Raw genomic sequence first — 18,106 nt, 5'->3', positions numbered from 1 at the left:
TTAACAAAACTCCTCTGGTGTTTATTTCATCACATGCCCATATCGAGCATTCTAGTGCTAGTATTGGTGGCTTCATCTGTGTTTCTGAATATGCTCCTCACAGGCAAACGCAGGAAATGTAGTTTCAATGAGTACAGAAAAACTTGACAAGCAATGTACTTGCCTTGCAAATCTTCCATGACTTCAAACATTCCTGGATAGTGAACCTGAATTTCATCTGTATCCTAATGCAAGTAAAAACAGGCACAATATTACACATTGAGTTTCACTAAAAGTATATCAGAAAAAGTGAAAAATAGAATATGTGCACAACTGTTTGCTCAGGTCGGCCAAATAAAAACTGAATTTAAGTAATGTGGTTACTGCAGTATCTTTCCAAAATATTATCACCATACTGGTCTGTGCCAAACAATATAGAACAGGAGCGCAGCTCTCATGAGGTGTGGAGAAAATACAGCACAAAATAGTGCAACACAGTATATCAAAAAGACACATAAACCAGTGTCAAATGCACTCACACCGCCCGAAATCTTTTCAGCATTAAAGATCAGCCGTGGATGTTTAGGTTATGGTAAAAGGTATCTAATGCCTTTTTTCATTGATACAGATTCCAACTCCTGATAATATCTCCTGAAAAGATTTTGAAGTGTGTGAGTACATTTGCCGCTGGTTTTACTGGTCATTTGTGTCTTTTTAATATACCGTTTTGTACTATTTTGTGTTATTTATTTCACGAAAGCTGCGCTCCTGTTCCATTCCGTGGAGCAGCACCTCACATGCACTGTGCTGAAACACTTCGGTTGTCACTGTAGTCTGTGTCATATTGTGTAAAAGAGCCAAGCACCAAGAACACATTATAAATACACCCTAAGTATAAATCCAACAGTCATAAACTGCAGCAAATATTAGGCTCAGTTCTGCAGTCTTAAAATACGTTAAAGACATCTCTACTGAACATCACATGCTGCATATCTGCTCATTTTCAGAACTTAGAAACGCATATTTAATAAATGCAACATCAATTTGTAATATACATACAGAGATAGCAAGTAAGGCGCATAAATATGTTGGCGCAATTATGTCCATGTAATAATACATTATAATGGTATACTAGCGTGTAAAATGGCCGAGCTTTCGTTTGACTCTGTATGTTACCACAGTCAGCATGTTAAATCCAGCTCTTCCTAAGAGACTTCCCAGGTCGGTGACCGCAGTAAAAGGAGACACGTGTGGTGCAAACCCCCCTTCTCGTTCTATTTCTGCCAGTTGCAAAGAGCACCGAAGCTCATACAGGGTTTCCCCGCCAAACATGGCCCCAATGAAAACTCCGTCTGGTTTAAGCACGTGATATATCTGAAAGACAAAAGAACATCACACAGACTTTGCAGGATGGGGATCATGTACACTTTCACTGGTGTATAATCCAGCCAGGGATGGAGGAGCGTGCAGAGTATTCGGCGAAAATACTTTCACCCCCGTTATAATTGCTATAAATAATTACATATGAAACTGTTGGCAAGAAATAATGAATTCTATATCCTTCGATATATTCATTTGCAGTTCAAGGACCAAAAAGCATTATTGGGCTGTAAATATGCTGCACGCCACTTTTCCATGTCAGGGAAGTTCTGAGCTCCATTAAGGAGGATGGGGCTCGGTGCGTCACTTAAATCGGAGAAGAGACTTGAGAGCATATTAAATAAGGGCCTTGCTTTCAATTGACAACAACTACTTATAGTTTGTAAACTCATCAGTATGGACTCTCCCTGCCTAGGGCAGAATACATTAAACAAGGGCAATTTGGGTGTCATTGACATAGAGATAATACTGAAAACCAAAACATTGTATTCGTTCACCAAGAGAAGAGGTGTAGAGTGAGAAGAGCAGAGGGGCAAGGACAGCGCCTTGTGGGACCCCATCAGAGAGAAGGAGTTTAGAGGAGACACCAGAGAAGGAAACACTGAAGGAGCGGTTGGATAGGTAGAAAGCTGCATCACGGAAGCCAATGGACTGGAGAGTGTCCAGGTGAAGGGGGTGATCAACTATTCGGGCAGGATCCTTTGTCTATCATATATTCCCTACGATTCATTGTGTAGCTGGCTAACTAGCTACAAATCTCTGCATTTCAGTAACAACGTATATGCTATATGCCTGCCCCTCGTTCAGCAGCACAGAGCAACTTACATGTATTTCCACCACCTGGTCTCTGAATAGTAAAATGTCCAGGTACTCTTATTTACCTTTGAGTGGAGCTGATAAAAGCATAGGAAGCTTTGGTGGTGTATATATTATTGTTGTGCACATTGGTTATCTTTTACGACACTGCTTTCACTTTGTCACTTTCATGATCCGGTATCTAAGGTTGTTTACGGCCCCCGCCGCCTCGCAACATCTTGCGCCGAGTCTTGTTGGCGTCTTTGAGAGAGTTGATAAGATAGATATAGACACACACACACACACACACACACCACTTGGATGAGTCCTATAAGACAGAGGTCCCCAACTCCAGTCCTCAAGGACTACTAACAGTGCAGGTTTTACGGATACCCCTGCTAGAGCACAGGTGGTTCAGTCAAAATGATTGGGCCACCTGTGCTAATGAGAGGCTATCCTTAAATCCTGCACGGTTAGCGGCCCTTGAGGACTGGAGTCGGGGACCGCTGCTATAAGTTATTTTGATAAGGTTCAAAATTGGGCCGAAAGTTGATCCTCTTTTGAATAAACTTTGCACCTATTTCTCACATGACCGATGGAGTGCAGCCTGTGTTTCTCATTTACATGGAGTCATCATACATCGCCAGTTGGACGTTGTAAGGAATCCACACCTCAGTTTACTGTTTGCCTTGCCTTACAGACCTGTGCAGTCCTGGAAAACTGCTCCTGATATTCACTGAAGCTCCACCCTGGGTTCACTCATTAAAGCTATGCTGTCACACGCTTCTTCTGCTATTGGTTCACTGACCATTAAAGACAGCCTTCCCACAATGCTCCCTGCCGAGCATAGTCCTTCCTGAATGTCACCGAGTGTTCTGCCACAAGCCCCTGGCTTGTTGTTATCTCGTTACCTACACTGTTTTGTCCTAGTTCCTGTCTCCTGTGCTGAAGCGGAGTACTCTCCTTGTTTGACTTCAGCTCCGTTTCCTGAGACCGGCTGCTAGTCTCACGCAGCGGTCAGTTCCTGTCTCCTGTGCTGAAGCGGAGTACTCTCCTTGTTGACTTCAGCTCCCTGGTTCCTGGGGCCTGCTGCTCATTCTCTATTGCAGAGGCCGTGTCCTGGTTCCTGCGCTGAAGCGGAGGATTCTCCAGCCCGCTCAGGACTCTTGCGCTGAAGCACTGATCTACCACAGCTGCCAGGCGTTGTGCCCACTCCGGTCTACCTGTCACTTCCTGAGACCAGTACCATGGTCCATGGTCGCCGCACGCGCAGAGTCCACTCCCGCGCTCCTAAGCTGAAGCGGGGAACTCCTGACTACCTGTTGCCGAACGCCTGCTTGAACAACGTTTACCCTGATGTCTCCAGTCCTGACCCTGGCTTGTCCACTGACGATGCTGCCTTCTCCAGTCCTGACCCTGCTACGTACGACTACGAACTGCGCAATCCGGATCAGCCTGCGCGGTCAAAGGTCGGTGCTTTTACAACCGTGACAGACGTGCGCCGGCGACCGTTATCTCTTCAGTAACGTGAGTTCTCTCAAAGTATAGTTACCGCAATTATACATTAGCACAAACAAACTCCATTAATTTCACTGAACAGCCATTATTGCTTTAATACAGATAATTCTGTCAGTTTTCAGATTATTATGACAAACCAACCAAGATCACTAATGTAAAAGACACATGATGGTTTTAGGGCTGGGGTATGTGATACACTTGCTTATCACACAGGGTATAAAAGAGGGAGTTTTCTGATCCAGAAACATCTTGTACCACGGTATTGTTACAACATTGACTAATGCAACATCAGACCTGAATTAAACCCCGCAGTTGTCAGCCTATCCAGTACTGAAGGTTAATATGGGAACACACAGACCTCTGTATTCAGTTTATCAGGGAACCATGTCCTTTGATAGTTGCCAACAGACTTTCAGTCAAATACAGTCTTAAAACCAACACATTATTATATACTTTGCGTCACTCTTTCTTCTTACCTCTTGAAATGTTCGAGGTAGGTCATTAACCCAATGCAAACTACAAAGAAAAGAAAAATAGCATTAAAATATCCTATACCTTTATTAATGGATAAAATGATTATGATCAACAAAACAATGATTCTTATTTATCACATATGATTGCATAAAGAGAGAACAGGTAAACATCCTGCATGCATCAGTTTCCAATCAGCAACATTCATTACCCAAGTAACACAATTAATGTTAAACGTTCATATTTCACTTATTTAAACATTTATAATGTTGCCGACCAATCTCCATGTTGTAGCCAAGGGTGCTACAGGGGCAGGTGTTCACTGACGTGGGACTGTGGCCAATTATCCTCCTGGGTGCAAACCTAGAGTGGGGATTGGCTGCTGAGTGAGGAGGAAATTGTCCTTTCTGCAGGTGATGGCTACAGATGGCACTGACACCACTGCACTCCTGCTCCAACTTGCAGCCAAGGAAGGAGGGGGCACAAAAAAGTGTCAAGATCTAAAGAAGAGGGGAGCACAGAGGGAGAAGAGTAGGGAGCAAAGGGGCAGTGGAAAAGAAAAGGATTGGGCACAGGGTTCAAGGGGATATATCTGATTAATGTTTACAAAGGGCAAAAAACAAGGTTTACAGGGGCAAAAGGATACAAGAGGAATGGCACCAGTAAACTTGTGTGGCTAATTATTGATTAGGAACCTTTTTTTTTTACGGCTGCGTTATATGGACATTTTCAATAAACTAGGTTAATTGTTATAACATTTTGTTTCTATTTTTACGATGAGGACTAGTATAATATTTTTTATATATATATACACACACACACACACACACACACACACACACACACACACACACACACACACACTAGGTTTACTTAATAACGCGTTGGTAGGGCAACACCATCGCTATTCTTTTCATAGGACCATGAAATCATTAAAATTTTATGGATTACGCATTCTTCCTAATTTTTTCCTAACCCTGGATGTCCGCGAGTAGTGCCCCGTTATCCTTTCCTCTCTTTATCCCTGATCCACTACAAGATCCTTTGGAACCAGGGATATACACGTGGACGTTGCAACATACCAGTGAGTTTGTTTGCTTCATGTGTTCCCAGTTTATTATTGGACTATTGGTATGTTATGGGCGATTTCACATGCTACGGTTTCGGGACTGTCTTTATACATGACCTTTCACTTTCTTTAAGCGTTACCGAACCAGTATGCTAATCCGAGTACCTGTCCATTACATTATCATTACAATCCCAAGGTTCGCTACATGAGAGCATCTTTTTACAAACAAAACTTTGTGTCTGTATATTGACCTTTAGCACCACACAAGTTCTATATTGTGTTACTCAAGATTAGCATCTATTATTGGAATGCGATGTTATGTATGGTACACAACCTCCACTTTGCTGGCATTGTGCTTTAATGCTAAAGAGCTCTGGGAGTTTGCGGTGCATTTATTGTATTCTACCAATTGTGATAATATTAAAAGCACTTAAGCTACATACCTTAAACTGCTCACAACAAGATCAAAGGTGTTTTCTTTAAAAGGAAGACATTCCTCATCAGCTATAATATTGACTGTTGGAATCTCATATTGTACTGTATTTTTCTACACGGAGAAAAAAAAACAAAAAAGTAGTATATTAAATTTGCCCAATTGTCATTTATTGTGCCAACTTTTCTGAGCCAGACACTCCTCTTACCAAAGCTTTCTCTGACAGGTCTGCTTGAAATAATGTTTCTACAGTTTCCTGAAGATAAAAACAAAACATGCTGCCAGTAAATAAAATTATGCAATTAGTAGCGGAGACATTAGACATTTTATTACCCCCAAATAAACAGCTTAACTTCATAAATATAAATATAGTGTGTGAATATCTCTTCTCTCAATAACACTTAGCAATGACCACAATGTTCTTGTGGATACTGTGGAATGTTCTTGTGGAATCCGGCTGCTTCACGGATTCCTTTGATCAAAGAAAACAAGCCTTATAGTCCTGGCTACAGTGACGGCCGCAAAGCAAGTACTAGCAGTCCGTCGTGGGTGCCCATAGTGGGCGTGACCGTGACGGCGCTGCGACGTTCCGTTTGCGATCACTGAAGTCAAACAAATTTGTGCTTTTCAGCGATCGCAGTGTGACGTCAGCTGCACATGAGCGCTTCAGCCAATGAGGGTGAACTGCTCACGGCCACGCCTCTACCACACCCCCTGTACAGACTCCTGCACTATAGCGACGGCTGACGTCACGTCGCCAGTACTATACTGCACGACACACTTTATTCGAGCAAATACCCAGTATGTACCTGGCAGATACCTGGAATGCGCCGCTCCTCACCTCTGACAAGCCCCGTTGCGTTTGCCTTCCCAGCCTGGGTTCATGCCTGGCTGACGGGCGGCTGATCTGTTAAATGATAATGATTAGGATTTAATAGGCTGCAATGCTTCGCGTGTCTACCAGATGGCATAAATTCATGAATTGTAATGCAGTATATATATATATATACTGTGCAGTATTGCAGCCAGCGGGAATAAAATGCTTCAATCCCTGCCTGGAAAATACCTCAATGCACTCGGGCAGAAAACAGTCACAAACCTCAATACACCCGGGTATACCCGAATTCGTGGGACTAGCCGAGCTCGAATAAAGTGTGTCGCCAGTGTAAGCGTAGCCTAAGACTCAGATGCAGAATGACTAAGGATGTTTAGATGCAGTTTTAGAAAGGTATATATATATATATATATATATATATATATATATATATATATACACACACACACACATATATACATACAGGAAAACACTTTGAAACATACACTTCTATTTACAGTCGGACAGCATTGTTGTGACCTGAGCAAAACCAAGCATAGGAAATGGAATACACTGAACTGAATAGAGGTGGGGACAGAATAAGGTTATATAGATACCAGTAGTACCCAGCGTAACATAGGCCGATCTAGTAGATCTTAAAGGTTATTAAACATTACTCTTTGTTTTTTACCCCCTTCCTGTAATGCCTTACCCCTCTTCCCCACCATACCCCCTCCTCCATCATGCCCTGCTCCTCTTTGAACTCCCTGCCCTACTGTGTCTGCTGCTCTTTGTGCACACTACACCAGGGGCATGCAAACTTTATTTGCTGCGCCACCCCTGCCTGCACTCCTCTGTCGGTGCGCCCCCCTCCCTTACCTCGTGCGGCGTCATTTGACGTCACGTTACCGTGGCGTCACATGACCCCGCGGCGTCATGTCACACGTCCTGGAGCAGACTGAACCACAATAAGTAGAGGATGCAGAGGCTTCGCGCGGTCCCCTGGCATTTAATTTAAATGCCTTGGGGAAGAGCGTGGGATCTCTGCAAACCGCTCGCGCCCCCCACCGCTGCATCTCTCCTACATATCTCATGTCTATTCTCCCCTCCCCACTGCCATTGCTTAGCAACCCTGTAACAGCTGAACCTTTGTAGGAAACATACCTAAGCGTTATAGATATTACTGAAAATGTCATTCACAATGAAGTGCATGCTCTTAATTACAAAAAAAATAAAAAAATAAAAAAAGCAATGTTGATTGTACAGTACAACTCAACCCCCTAACAACGCTGTGCTTGGGGTCCAAAGAATCACATCGCGTTATAAGCGGATCACGTTAGAAATAATGTACAATTGTATGCACTGTACAATAAAGTATTAAATATACCAATAATCGTGTTGTAAAGTATTCATACCTACGAAAATTGGGAGCCACGCGTGCATCGCGTTATAAGCGGATTCGCGTTGTAACGGATCGCGTTATAACGGGGTTGAGCTCTACTTGCTTTAAGCTCAGTAGGTTCCAAAAACACTGACCCCTTCAGGCAAGACTTAGCATACTGTGCTTCCACTGCAGCAAAGGGATGTGAAGAGATTATGGGGAACGGCAGGGTTGTGGACCTGTCTGAGACAAGCGAATGTGCTCACAATAGGTATTTTTATTTGCTGCACATGTGGAGGGTGTTTATCATCACTTCTTTACTCACCATAACCTACTTTGTGTCTCGTTGTAGCCACTACCAGCTTCACATTGCAAAGCCAGTAAATATCTGATGAGACCCAAAAGGTCAACCCAGCTGTATGTAAGTAGTTTTACTGGCCCTGCTTCTTTAACTCAGGCGGTGCCGAAAGCTTACGCCTGCTGCGTAAAATGGATAAGAAGCAAAAAGTGACACACGACGTGCTAATTTACATGTTATTACCCATCATTCTTTGCTGTAGTGGAAGCACACCATGCTTTGCGATTATGGGGCAAAGCAGGTCTGTAGACCTCTCTCATACGTTTGAACATGCTCATAAGTGTTCTTGGTGATTCATGGTACACATGCTTAAGAGAGACCTGTGACACTTCATAGATGTAACAATGTACTGGTACCTGTGATAATCTTAGGCTGCGTCCATAGAAGGACAAGCAGTGCTGAGGTGTGCGGACGCTCCGCGCTGAGCCCCTGCATCCTCAATGAGGATGCCTTGAGAGGGGGCTCACGCGAGCGTCCGCAGGCTTTGGAGTTTTCAGGCGAGCGCCAAGCTGTTTTTCAGCACGCTGTCGGCTGAAAACATCCAATCAGCCTTAAGCAGCGTCGTGACGTCGGCGCCGTGACATTGACGCCAGTGCGTCGCGGGCGATTGGCCCAGCGACGTCACTGCCCCGCCTCCAACCACCTCCCCCCGGCTCCCTTCGTGCACGCTGGCTCGCCTGCAAGTCCGTGCAATCGCGCTGACTGAAGCAGGCGAGCCTCAGCGTTAGCGCACCTCCGCTCTCCCCACCCCTCTATGGCCCGGGCCTTATGTGCTGCGAACCGCACACTATACTGTAATTGTGAAGCGCTTTGCGTCCCATTGGGAGAAGAGCGCTATATGAAAGTTATTAATGTGTACAGAGTTTTTGAAGAACTCGTTTATTCCACGACATCAAACGTGAAAAATATGAACTGGTCTAGAACTAACAAAGTCATTACAATGTCACACAACTGAAATAAGAGCTTTATTATCTGACATACTGTAAGAACTTAACTTTAATGCTATTTCCACAAACAAGGTAAAGTAGCCAAGCAATCTTCTTTGCGGACAAAAAAAATCCCATCTATATTTCACAAGTGTGCGTCCATCTGTCGCGCTCCTTTCCCCCTACAACCTTTTTGCTTTCCAGTCCTGTTATAGATCAATGGGGAGATCTTTGCAAGTACAACACGGCGAAATTGCTGGATTTTTGAAGGTCCAACATTTTGATACTGAAATTTCACAAAAACTATTTTAGTTGCCGCACTCCAATCATCGCCGTGTTTATTGTCTTGCCTACAGTATATGCAATGCCTATTGCATATTATTTAAAAGCTTACAATAAAAATAAAAACCACACGCACTTTATCACTATTAAATGAAACAAACTATAGGCCATCTGAAATTCGTACCACTGGAAGTTCACTTGCGTTACTACTGTCTGTCTCATATAGATTTGTTATTGCCCCGAATAGCACACCTGTGAGCATGTGACAAGGGTTAACAAACACACATGATTATCTAGCGGACTTATTTATCTCCCCGCAGGGCTCTTCCAATTATAGATATATAGATATTATATAAAATCACTGTCAGCACCAAAAAATGTATCTAAATTAACTTGCAGTCTTTGGTCCCTGTGTACCAAGAAATTATGCACTTAACAGACAAAACTCTATTGTAGCAAAATATGTCAGAAAATTTAATTTACTCTCTTTAAAACGTGCAAAGTTCAAATCAGAGCCCAGAGAATTACTTATCAGCTTTTAAAATACAAGATTTTCTGTAAGCCAAGCACTGTACAAAGAATATTACAAAAACATACAGTACAACAAATGCAGACAAACAAAAACAGAAAGGCCAGCGCATCACACACAATGACACAACATATAGTGCAATACCTCAGTGCTTATCTGCTCATGAAAAAGGGTCATTTAGTTAAACCCTTTGGACAAAAGGTTATAAGCCTGCAGCCACTTCACGGCATGCCCAATCTGCAGGTCCTAACACTACCTGGAACAATGCTCATGTACCTCTCTTTTCTGCTGGAGGGAGGAAGACCATACAGGGTCTGTGATTCACAGGATCATGATAAAAACTGCTAATTGGAAAGTGGGGCGGGGTGAGCTTTAAACCATGGGGAGGAGGGGCCACACCTCCAAGCAACAACAGCTGCATAACCCATCAAGCTGCAGAACCCCAAAACCCACCCTCACATCATATATACAGCTTATATATTAGTGTCAAAAGCAGTTCTACTGAGCGTGGCAAGATATACAAACAAACACAGAAAGGCCAGCGCATCATACAGAATGACACAAGATATAGTGCAATACCACAGTGCTTATCTGCTCATGAAAAAGTAGAAAAAGTATAAAAATAAATGCAGGCAGTTTCATAAAATAAAAGGAAGTCTCTAATATACATCACCATAACTTATTAGTGAAAAGCAACCCAAACTACATACATTAACCTCATTCTGGGAGTACCTCTATAGCCCCACCCTCTTCCAACACTGCCCACAGTTGTCAATTTATCCCAGTATCTGAATAGGAGGAGATTACACAAGCGCTCCTCAAATTAAAATTAAGCAGCCAAATGTTGACCTGACTTACTGCAATCTAAGTTCCTACGACTTGGTGCCCCAGCCATTGCCAAACTGCTTGCTTCCCTAATCAACTCTATCTTGTCTTCAGGCCATATCCCTAAGACCTGAAAAACTGCCAGAATTGTCCCAATCTTCAAAAATGGGGACAAAAACACTGTCTCAAACTATAGGCCAATCTCTCTTTTATCCTAAAGTCATGGGAAAATGTCTTCACTCCCAACTAAGCGATTTCTATACCAAAAAAAATTTCCCTAGCCAATTCCAATCTGGCTTTCGCCCCAAACACTCCACGGTAACTACCCTTCTAAAAGTTTGCAATGAGATCCAGTGTGGAATGAAACTGGGACAACTTACTGGTGCAATATTCCAACATTTGGCAAAGGCTTTTGATACTGTTGATCATGTTATCTTGCTAAACAAACTCCAATGCTCTGGAATAGTGAAGCATGCTTTATACTGGTTTCATTCCTACCTATCAGGTAGATCTCAACATATATTTCTCAGGCTCTAACTCCAACCCCTTGGATATCACCTGTGGTGTCCCGCAAGGCTCTGTTCTGGGCCCCTACTCTTCTCAGTGTTCATTAATGATCTTCCTACAGCTTGTAAGGAAGCTTCAATACACAAGTATGCGGATGGCACAATCTAATTTGCACACAGCCCTAACCTCTCTGACCTTGGACACGTACTTCAATCTGACTTTTTGAGATTTGAAATTGGACTTCCCAAAACAAAATTGTTTTTAAACACTGACAAGACTGTAACAATGGTATTTTGGACCAAGGCTAAATTTCTAAAGCTTCCAATGAAGGAGCTACAGATCAGAATCAACTCTAATACTATCCTAACTCCTGTTACTAGTTTAAAATACTTGGGCATATGTTTGACTCCCAAATAACATTTGGGAAGCACATTGATACACTGACATCCAAATCCTATGCCAAACTAGGTGTACTATATAGGAATAAATTTTCCCTAAGTCTGTTGGTCAGAAAGAGCATCGCACAGGAGATGCCAATTATAGTCTATGGGGACATAGTACATGGCACGGCACCCCAAACTCACCTTGGCAAACTTGCTACCCTCTACAACTCAATATGCCACTTTGTCCTCCAATGCAATTACAACACACATCACTGTGAAATGCTCAAAGAACTAGATTGGTCATCACTTGAGTCTAGGCGCAAAGTTCATCTCTCCCGTCTTGCCTTCAAATACTTTCTGGGCAAGGTACTCGCCAATCTGAACAAGCTCCTCACCCCTACCACATGCAGCACTTATCATCTGAGATATGACTCCAAAAGACTGCTCATGGTCCCAAGGTTCAACAAAATATCCGTCCGCTCCTCCTTTTCTTACCATGCACCTCACAACTGGAACAGTCTACCGGAGACTCTCACTGGTGCCACCAGTCTAAGTTCTTTCAAAACTAAGGCTGTCTCACATTTCAATCTGGTCTGTAACTGTTATATACGCCTATTATATATATTATCTTTAGCTGTGCATGCAATGTCTTGTATATAATGTACTGTATAACCCTTTCCACTCATTGTAACCATGTATTTGTCATAACTCTGTGCCCAGGACATACTTTAAAACGAGAGGCAACTCTCAAAATGTATTACTTCCTGGAAAAACATTTTATAAATAAATATATATATTTCACGTGTCATAGCATTGGCACTCCCTACATTCAAATCTAATTTTCTATTCACAAATGCAAGCTTTTTATCCAAAAATCCTTCTACCTTGCAAACAGGATAAGCCCACCTTTCTGGACGGGTCCTTAGGCTCCTCTCATCAATATCTAAGAACACTTATGGCTAAAGGGAGAAAGAAGGACCTTTAAAAAGCTGCCTGGACATATATAAAATTCCTATAGAACTTGGAATTACACGATCCCTAAAATCAATAGGTTCGGCTGAGTTTGCCGCGTATAAAAAGAGACTATTTTTGACAAGTTTGAGTGACAAATATGTAGCTCCCCTTTGCAACCTCCTAAACATGAAGTGTTTGGCCTTATTTGATCTGTGTAACCCCAACTGTTACAAAGATGAAGCTGTAATTCCCGTGAATAGTTGTCAGGCCCATGATATCCTCATATTGAGTAGATCTACACAATTCTGGAATACCTCCCTAGCCCCACACTCTGGTATTTACAGATCCCATCAGGAATCCATTTCAAGATACAAAAAAAAGGGGTTTCGTTTATTTCTGTTGTCAGAGAAGAATTGTAACGCCAAATCTCTTAAAACCCAGGATTTTACCCCAGATAACCTCATTCCTAGATCTACAGAGGCACAGGCAAAATCAGTGACCCGCCATACAAAAAATTAATGTATTTTTAAAGGCAACCTACAACTAATATAAACCTCTGCTGTGCCAGATTGATTAAAATACTGAATAACTCATGGTCATATCATCATGTTATACAGTTATCTTTACTGAACAGGACTTGTTCAAAGCTGCCGTCCCCTGATTTACTCAGATATTTATAACTGCAGGGTGTAATTAAATTCCACGAGTGATAAAATACAATGTTTATTTAAAACATTGGTGGCATTTTCAGATACCCAAGTTGTCCGTGTTTTCTACTTAAAATAGATTACCAAAAACTACAAAAAAAAAGAAAAAACTCTAACAGACATATTGTTTGCAGCACTGCTCTTTCCTGTTATTCAGGAGCTTGTAGTTGGTATGCAAACACTAAACAGTGCTGTTTATTCACTACTAAACCGCAGTGACATTTTGACGTGTGGAAACGAGGCCAGCAGATGGTGAATGATATGTGGCGCACATTAATGCATGTGCGTATTATAAAAGCCCGCTGGAGCCCCAGAGAAATGGGGAAACACTTCCAAAAAGTTCATCAAGAAAAATATAGACGGTGATATAAAAGCATAAACGTGAAAGAAGAAGTGGCGTGTCCATAAAGCATATGCTAATGCTCCGTTTGTGCAATGAAATATAGCAGCCATTAAAATACAAATAACCAAGATCTCACTATATTTAATATCTGCTGTGTCAACAAAGTGAAAATAAAACATAACCGTGGGGCTTTTGTAGTATCCATAACAGGGTCGGCTCCGCTTTGCTGACAGACGAGCCTTTATCATTGGCGAACAGGTTCAGGAAAATGTATCTAGAGTGGAATACATTTAAACGGCAAATGTAGCTCATCTATAAAAACCATGAATAAAAAATAAAATAATAAACCTGCTAAAAGGAAAAAAAATGACAGAAAAAAAACCCCAGCAGCGAATGTTTAATGTAGTGAGGCTACAGATGCTACAACAGCAGTATTAACTCCTAATTTCTCTGAGGTGTTAAGCAGAACTCCCCCAGGAGTCTATGTGAGTGTAACTCATCTAATGTTAGTATCTTGCCCCCTGACCACGTTCTGCTCTTAAAAAGAAAGGGGGGGGGGGGTTGCGGGGAAAAAAATTAAATAAATAAAAAATTACTAATCTCTCGCTCCTGAGGTGGCCATGGTAAACTAGACACTGCACATTGCAGCTCCATTTTAACCTCCTGGACACTTGATATTTCAAGTGCTTATATCTCCTGAACAAAGCATCGGATTTTACCAATCAAAATAACCCCTGAAAGGGCAACAATATAGCTTAAAATAAATATAAAATGTTATCAGTGCAGGCTGCTGTTGAACACACAATAAATGCAGTCAACCCATTAAACAATCCCCCAGTGGGACCTAATCCATTAAATTCTTATATTTATTTTTATATGCTTATGCTCATACTTTGTGTTGTTTTATTAAATGTGTTATTTTTATATCAGTCACCTGTTGTTTATCTCAGCATTTTGTTTTTTGTTTCTGTTTTCTCTTGTGTGTCTTTGATGTTTTCATGTCACAATTTACTATACAGTATCAAGCTATGTATTTTTATTTGTTTTCATTCCATGTCTGATAATTCATCGATTGGAGTACACCATTGGATCTGACACAGTCACCAGCACTATTTATTTATTTATTTATTTATAAAATATTTTACCAGGAAGTAATACATTGAGAGTTACCTCTCGTTTTCAAGTATGTCCTGGGCACAGAGTAAAACAAATAATACATGGTTACAAATACAGTTACATAAATGAACAAGGTATACATTTATATACAAGACATTGCATGCACAGTTAAAGAAAATATATATTATGAGCGTATGAAACAGTTACAGACCAGATTAAAGTGTGAGACAGCCTTAGCACTGGTTGTATGTATCCTTTTTAATCACATTATTTATATGTGCAAGGCGCCAGAGATATAACATATTTTCCACATGTCGTTCCTCTGACCTGGGGGTCAGAGTTATATCACAGGCAGCCGCCTTTATCCTTCTTCCTATTATAGAAAAACAGGCCATTTTCAAATCATACTCGGTGATTATTAAATATTTTAGCCACACATTCTTTTGAGATTCGCTACCTATTTTTGTTTTTCTGTTCAACCCATTAAACAAGTGACGTGGGAGCCTGCAGTGTGTCGCAGGGACGACACGGCTTACCCGTCCTCCTGAATGGCACAATACAGCTATTGATCACACCTGTGCAAAACATACCCAGCACCAAAAAAATTGCACTTCTTTTCTCATAGCAGGTAGGTCAGTGCATGAAATCTCTCCCTGAATGAATCCTGGCACTTAATTACAGAACACCGCATTGCTGACCTCTCCTTCTACAAAGAAGTTCATTGGTTTGACTCCCCCGAAAAGACAGGAGGATAAGGGGCAAAGTTAAAAGAGAGAGCACAGGGACCTTCCACGTTCTATACCAGTAATTAGAACAGCCTGCAGCAATCCTACTAACCCACAACCCAGCGAGCTATACTGATGTTAATGCTTCTCTGCCACTACTTCCAAGATTGTTGCAACCCCCCTCATCTTCACCCCCCCTCATCCTCCTCTCACAACACCATCACCCTCTTCTTCCTCCACCCCCCTCATCCTCTCCTGGTATCTTGTGGACCTCCTGGCAGACAGGGACACACTGTGGAGCTCTTCTCTCCTCTCCCACATGTAAAGCTGGAAGGAAACTACATTTCCCAGCATGCATATGGGGGAGCTGTGCACATTCCTTAATGACGTGGAGCCCTCCCATTGGTCAGTCTGCTCCTTGGCTTGGGGAGGGGGGAGATGATCCCGCCGTTGCCCTGGTTACAAGAAGCTGCAGCCTGCAGGAGACTCACGCTGCCGCTTCTGAATCAGAGGTAGGAGCGGGGACCCTGCACCCGGCCACAATTAGCACTCGCGCTCCCCGCTCAGAGAGGCAGAATACCGGACACATACATGTCCGGTATTACCTCATTTTTTACCGGACAGAGGGGCAAATTACCGGTCTGTCCGGTTCAAAACCGGACACCTGGCAACCCTATGTTAGAGCTACATTACATCTTAGGTAAAGGTCACAGACCACAAATGCATACATACAGTACCTTGGTTAGATGCTGAGAAATGTAACCTCTTCCACAGCCGATATCCAAAGCAAGAGGAAAAGATCTGTAAAAGAGGGGAAGTGTTACATGAAATATTAAGCCAACAACAAGAATCATATACAGTATTACCGTATGTTCAGAAGAGGCGTCAGTATGTAAAAAAATTGTTATGCTCAATATTCCAAGCTTAAGTTGTGCAAGCATGAGTGCCGGGGATCCTCCGATTAAGGGGAGGGGGGGGGGACACAGCATTGCGGGCCAGCTAAGCGAGCGGCGAAGTATAGGTTTTTTGTTTATGTAAGCGCCGAGCGTGTGTGCACGCGCACGAGCGCACCGCGTGAGCAGGGACTTACATATATCTATATATGTAAGTCTCCTCCGCAAGCGCCGCCCGCTCAGCCCGATCAGCGCTAGCGCGTACTTAGCCGTAAAAAGCACGGGGCTGCAGGCTGTGTGAAGGCAGAGTGGCTGTCACTCACTGCCAGAGCCTCGATATGTGCACCCCACAATGCCTTGTCTGCCGCTGTGATCTGTTTCCTTTAAGTACAAGGCATTGCACAAGTATCGAGGCTCCGGCGGTGAGAGTCAGGCACACTGCCCTCACACAGCATGCAGTTCTGCGCCTTTAAGCTGCACAGTTCAATAGAGGAGGCGGAATCCGGGAACGAGAGGCGGCGTACAATTTGGGAATGAGGGGTGGGCCCCGAGTGACTTTTTACCTGGGACTGGTGAATGTTAGTGATACAGTATTTTTCCAGCCCTGGATATAATGTCTGACAAGACTGTGCTAAATTAATAATAAATGTTACTAATAAAAAAGGTCCCGCAGACAAATTATTGTACCATTTTAACAATGGACAGGGAGGTTAATAATTGTAAAGTGCCATTTTCCCTGGTAATATACATTAAGAAATTACACACAAACTTAATAGCTAACGCAAGTTTGGAATATTTTTTATATCTGGTTTTTTTTTTTTGGTAACTATTTTCTGTAGCAAAATCTTACCTCTGGCCTTCATGGTGGACAAATTCTATCCCCAAAAGATCCGTTATACTGTATATGTGTAGTTAGGCATTTACCAGACGAATTTTCAAAATAAATACATGCAGGTTTCTTAAAATTAGGTGCCATTCACTAGCAATGGTCATTATATATGTTGAGGTAAAAATGTGGAAGAACCAGTTTTAATGGGACTACAAAGTGTTTGGACAACTTGTCAAAAACACTGTGCAAAAATATGCAGCTACTTACCTGGTTACATCAAACACACGATCAGCAATTCTTCCACCTATCTGCAGGAATTGGAAATGAGTAATTGCAAATCAAAAATGTACAGTTCTTAAACCCCCAACCTTTCTCAAATTGAATGTGTACTAGTGAACTCACAACAGGAACGATAAAGATGATACAGTACCTATATTTTTCTGCTGAGGCCTCAATAATGCATTCACATTATATATTTACATCAGAAAAAAGATAACATTTTGGAGTTAGCTATAGATAAAAAAAAAGGGAAGAAGAAATATAGTGGAAACATAAAATTGGATTTTTTTTATATAAATATATTTTCTAATTTTTTTTAAAAGATACATTTGAAATAACCCAGGTAATTTACACTTTAGAACATTCAAATCAAGCTGGATACAGAACTTCCTTAGTCCAAATAAAAAAAAGGTTTCACCGAATACTGAAGTATTCATTTATTTTGCACGTCGCAACTGGGCGAACACGGCTACTTCTATTTAATTCATAACTGACATTAACGAACGAATAATTGTTTAGGACACATGCAAGGACCCCATGGCATGCGGAATTTCAGGGGCTACTTGTACACCTGCAGGAAGAGGGCTTTGTGACTTACTTCTTCCCTCAG

The 18,106-nt window shown here is 42.1% G+C and overlaps 1 protein-coding gene across 2 annotated transcripts in view; it reads right to left on the bottom strand.

Annotated features, from left to right (window-relative positions):
• Positions 1–18,106, bottom strand: part of NDUFAF5 (NADH:ubiquinone oxidoreductase complex assembly factor 5) — a 33,523-nt gene that overhangs the window by 14,664 nt on the left and 753 nt on the right. Inside the window, exons 1-8 of one of the 2 annotated variants that reach the window (XM_075596060.1) lie at positions 18,095–18,106; positions 17,485–17,525; positions 16,233–16,296; positions 5,854–5,901; positions 5,656–5,759; positions 4,149–4,188; positions 1,199–1,353; positions 164–225 (exon numbers count right to left, since the gene is read on the bottom strand). The exon at positions 18,095–18,106 is cut by the window's right edge and continues 753 nt beyond it. In XM_075596060.1, coding sequence (XP_075452175.1) covers positions 164–225; positions 1,199–1,353; positions 4,149–4,188; positions 5,656–5,759; positions 5,854–5,901; positions 16,233–16,296; positions 17,485–17,525; positions 18,095–18,106 — 526 coding nt within the window. Of the gene's footprint in view, positions 1–163; positions 226–1,155; positions 1,354–4,148; positions 4,189–5,655; positions 5,760–5,853; positions 5,902–16,232; positions 16,297–17,484; positions 17,526–18,094 lie in introns of both variants that reach the window. The other variant, XM_075596059.1, reaches the window with a different exon arrangement.

The sequence above is a fragment of the Ascaphus truei genome, chromosome 4 (genome assembly GCF_040206685.1).
Source record: "Ascaphus truei isolate aAscTru1 chromosome 4, aAscTru1.hap1, whole genome shotgun sequence".
NCBI lineage: Eukaryota > Metazoa > Chordata > Amphibia > Anura > Ascaphidae > Ascaphus > Ascaphus truei.
This window is presented reverse-complemented; position numbering and strand designations above follow the sequence as displayed.